This window comes from Myotis davidii, unplaced genomic scaffold (assembly GCF_000327345.1).
Source record: "Myotis davidii unplaced genomic scaffold, ASM32734v1 scaffold44, whole genome shotgun sequence".
Taxonomy (NCBI): domain Eukaryota; kingdom Metazoa; phylum Chordata; class Mammalia; order Chiroptera; family Vespertilionidae; genus Myotis; species Myotis davidii.
Genome location: NW_006299705.1, coordinates 5,250,387 through 5,250,668, shown reverse-complemented (window position 1 = coordinate 5,250,668; position 282 = coordinate 5,250,387). Strand labels below are relative to the sequence as shown.

At 69.5% G+C, this 282-nt stretch overlaps 1 protein-coding gene across 1 annotated transcript in view; it reads right to left on the bottom strand.

The window, feature by feature from the left end:
- The window catches only part of JMY (junction mediating and regulatory protein, p53 cofactor), a 74,996-nt gene extending 74,720 nt beyond the window's left edge, over nt 1-276 (bottom strand). Inside the window, 1 exon segment of the mRNA XM_015571576.1 lies at nt 2-276. Coding sequence (XP_015427062.1) covers nt 2-233 — 232 coding nt within the window. The 5' untranslated portion in view covers nt 234-276.
- Between the last annotated feature and the right edge of the window lie 6 nt (nt 277-282).

The window sequence follows — 282 nt, the reverse complement described above, 5'->3', positions numbered from 1 at the left end:
GTCCCGTCGGACGCGGCAGTACCGGACTCGGCGCCCCCTCGCGTCCCCGCCGGCTCCCGGGAGCCGCTCCTCTGCCTCTGGGCCGTCCGGTTGTGGCAGGTTATGGCAAACTTGCCCTCGATCTCGTTCCAGGCCACAATGAAGACGAACTTGTGCTTCTCGCGCTCGTCGAACACATGGGGCCGCACAGCCACCCAGTCCGATTCGAGCGTCTCCTCCAGCGCGAACGACATGGTGGCTCCGGCGCCAGGCCGCGGGGGAGGCGACGCTGGTCCTGCCCGC